This window comes from Triturus cristatus, chromosome 6 (genome assembly GCF_964204655.1).
Source record: "Triturus cristatus chromosome 6, aTriCri1.1, whole genome shotgun sequence".
In the NCBI taxonomy this organism is placed as follows: domain Eukaryota; kingdom Metazoa; phylum Chordata; class Amphibia; order Caudata; family Salamandridae; genus Triturus; species Triturus cristatus.
In genome coordinates this window covers 1,878,877,274-1,878,880,470 of record NC_140589.1, presented here as the reverse complement: position 1 = coordinate 1,878,880,470, position 3,197 = coordinate 1,878,877,274, and the positions used below count along the sequence as shown (strand labels likewise).

Sequence of the window (3,197 nt, the reverse complement as noted above, 5' to 3'; positions counted from 1 at the left end):
CCCCTCAATCAAAAAGAGGTCCTCTGGAGCAACTGTACTTGTCCTGGGGTAATTTGATAAACTTCAATGGACTCCTGAAGTGCAGAGCCCATTTGCAAAAGAGGGAAACACATTGTGTGCATTGGTTAAAATCACTGTTAACCAGATAATTGTTTGAAGAATGATTCACACAACACCACAGTATTGTACATAAAGTCTCACTTCGACTAGGAGCCATTCGCTGCCAATTTCAGCGGTCAGTATCTATGTCACTTTATTATGACCCTCACTGTCAGCCACTGTGGTCAGAGGAGAGTGTTTTCCACAGTTTTTTTAATTGAAATCATTTATAGCCATTGTGTGGAACTGAATAATGGGGCATTTGCGAATATTTAGCGACAGCATCTTTCATTGCTGCCACTGAGTTACATCCTCTTTGCATGGATGTTTGGGATGTTGAAACAATAGAATGCAATGTAATCTCCTGTAAGACAAACTGACAAATTAACATTGATCAGCTTTTACTGATTCAGGCTATTTTGTGCATTTAATTAAATTGGGCCACCTCCTAGCATTTCTAGGTGCAAGGAATAAAATCTTGAACTACAAAAGAAAGCTGGGAGTCCTAAAATTGGGCATACGAAGGCTGGATAAAAATACACTTTTTGTGATTCTTTGGTGGTGCACAGGGCTTCGCCATATCTACAAGGCCAGGTAAAGCCACCCTGCGTGGTTTTTCATGGGTTTGTAGATTTACTAACATTTTGCGCTGTGTTAGCGTCACAAAAGTGATGCTAACCAGCACCATTTTATTTCCTAATTTACTTTCCAGTGTAAAACTTGTTTTGCACTGGAAAGCAGTCTGAAAGTAACACAAAGTAGGATAAAGCACTGCTGTGCATTACTTTGCACAAAAGGGGTGTTACTTGTTTGATACATGGGGGTGTTCTCATGTTACCACCCATGCCTTTGACGCAACCCCCTATCTACAAACAATAGTAGACATGGTTTAGCACCAAACATTAACCCCATTTAAAAGGAGCCATTTTTTATTTCTCCTTCTTTTTTCAACTTTTCATGCGTGCTGTACTGTGCAGCACACATGCAAAGTATGAAAAGTTTTAAAGTATGTCTATGTTTAGTATTTTGTACTGAAAGAGAAGCCTTACAGCATAAAACATATTCTAGACTCAGGCACGCACCCTGGCACTGTAGAACTAAGGTGTGTGTCTAGTGCACTGCAGCTGAAATCAGCACCAGCTCTAGGGAGAGGGGAGGGAGAGCCATATCTCTGTAGATATGACGCTCTCCTTCTGCGTCCCCGTCACGCAACACAGCGTACAGCACTTTTGGCTGCTGTGCTGCGTTCCATGACTTTTTTGTAAATCCGGGCCATGGGGTGAGGCAACGCATCCAACTAAAATATATTGTCTTCTCTGTGTTCATGCATTATTGAGTACTGATTTCTTAATATCACTTCATTTTTGCATTTAAAATAATTAAATCATTATAATGATTCTATTTAATAAAACATCCACAGTTTTCTCTGTTTATCATTGACAACCAAGATGCCCCTTCATGTGTGAATGCACATTTTGAATAAAGCATCAGCTATCTAAAACGGTGTTCTGGCTCTGAATGCATGCTAATGTAGATCTTTAGATACCAATTTGTTTCCATTTCTACACGGTTGGCATTTTATTCATACCCTAAACTGATGAACACTTCACATATTTAATGAAAAATGTGTCTGCTGGTAAGTTTCTGCAAAGCCATTTTCACATCTTTGTTTCTCAGACTGTAGATCAAGGGGTTCAGCATTGGGGGGGTCACAGTATAAAATACTGCAATCATTTTCTCCTGATTTTCATTTTCAGTGGTTTTAGACACTGGTCTCATGTACATGGAAATGATGGTGCTGTAGAATATGGTGACAACGATCAGGTGAGAGGCGCATGTGGAGAAGGCTTTTAATCTGGCCGCAGAGGAGCGGAGTCTCACAATTGTGATGATGATTCGAGTGTAGGAGATGACAGTGAAGAAACTTGGAATCAATACTATAAAGATAGCAGCAGAGAAAATGACCATCTCTGAGGCAAAAGTATCCACACACGCCATCTTCAGAAGAGTTGGAACCTCACAAAAAAAATTGTTGATTATTTTTGCCCCACATAATGACAACCGTAGTGTAAAAAATGTGTCCAGGAGTGACATCACACTACCACTTAACCAGCAGCAGGACGCCAGTGTGATGCAAACAGATGTGCTCATGATGACTGTGTAACGCAAGGGAAACACTATAGCTACGTAACGATCATAAGCCATGACTGCTAGAAGGACACATTCTGTACCACCCAAGAATAATGCTATGTACATCTGAAATGCACAAGCATTAAAACTGATTGTCCTCCTAACAAAAAGTTGGGCCAACAAGTAAGGAACAATCACTGATGAGAAGCAAATATCCAGCAAGGAAAGATTTCCAAGGAAGAAGTACATGGGAGTATGAAGGTGATGATCATGGGCCCAGGCTGTGATCAAGATGGTATTTCCTATGAGTGTCACAATATACATTACCAAAAATAAAACAAAGAGAATAATCTTCAAATAAGGATCCTCAGTCAGGCCCAGCAGCAAGAACTCTGCAATCACACTTCCATTACTTATCCCCATTGTGTCCACTTTTATCTCAGCTGTAAGAAAATGCAGAAGGATTCATGGTAAATAAATCATGCATAGAGCTAGCATTCAAACTGATACAATGCATGCTTCCATCTCTGCTGTCTAACAAAAGACTGACATCTCATCATCACCACTCAACTCAAAATTACAATCCTTGTTCTTGTCTTCTACAGACTTGAATTTATAACACAGTTTTGTAGGCGTGCCGCTCTCTGATGTAACCCCACTCAGAGCAGCTATGCAATTGACATGTTATTTGTGACATTCTCTGGCTACCTATGCCAGTCGGAATTTAATTCAAGTGATGCATCTCTCCATACCTTCTGAACTTGCTCACCATCTCTGGAGGCTTCAGAGACTGCAGAAGCAAAGACTCTTTTTTTAGCCAGTAAACAATCCCTCTTTAAAACCAGGGATAACATTACTTTTCTTTGCTCAAAGTGCATGAATACAGGAGTTGCCACCCTAGGGTTAGACCATGAAGCCAATGACTGCTTAAATTAGGGTAAGATAAATGTATGAATGAAAACCTGTTT

General features: G+C 40.2%; 1 protein-coding gene across 1 annotated transcript; it reads right to left on the bottom strand.

Annotated features, from left to right (window-relative positions):
* Positions 1-1,713: 1,713 nt before the first annotated feature.
* Positions 1,714-2,652, bottom strand: LOC146822274 (olfactory receptor 2D3-like). The gene has a single exon (XM_085609448.1). The coding sequence runs from the start codon at positions 2,650-2,652 to the stop codon at positions 1,714-1,716; it is 939 nt and encodes a 312-aa protein (XP_085465574.1).
* Positions 2,653-3,197: the final 545 nt, after the last annotated feature.

Excerpts from the sequence above, each read along its gene's own strand:
- LOC146822274 (XM_085609448.1), bottom strand. The coding sequence starts at position 2,652 with ATGGGGATAAGTAATGGAAGTGTGATTGCAGAGTTCTTGCTGCTGGGC.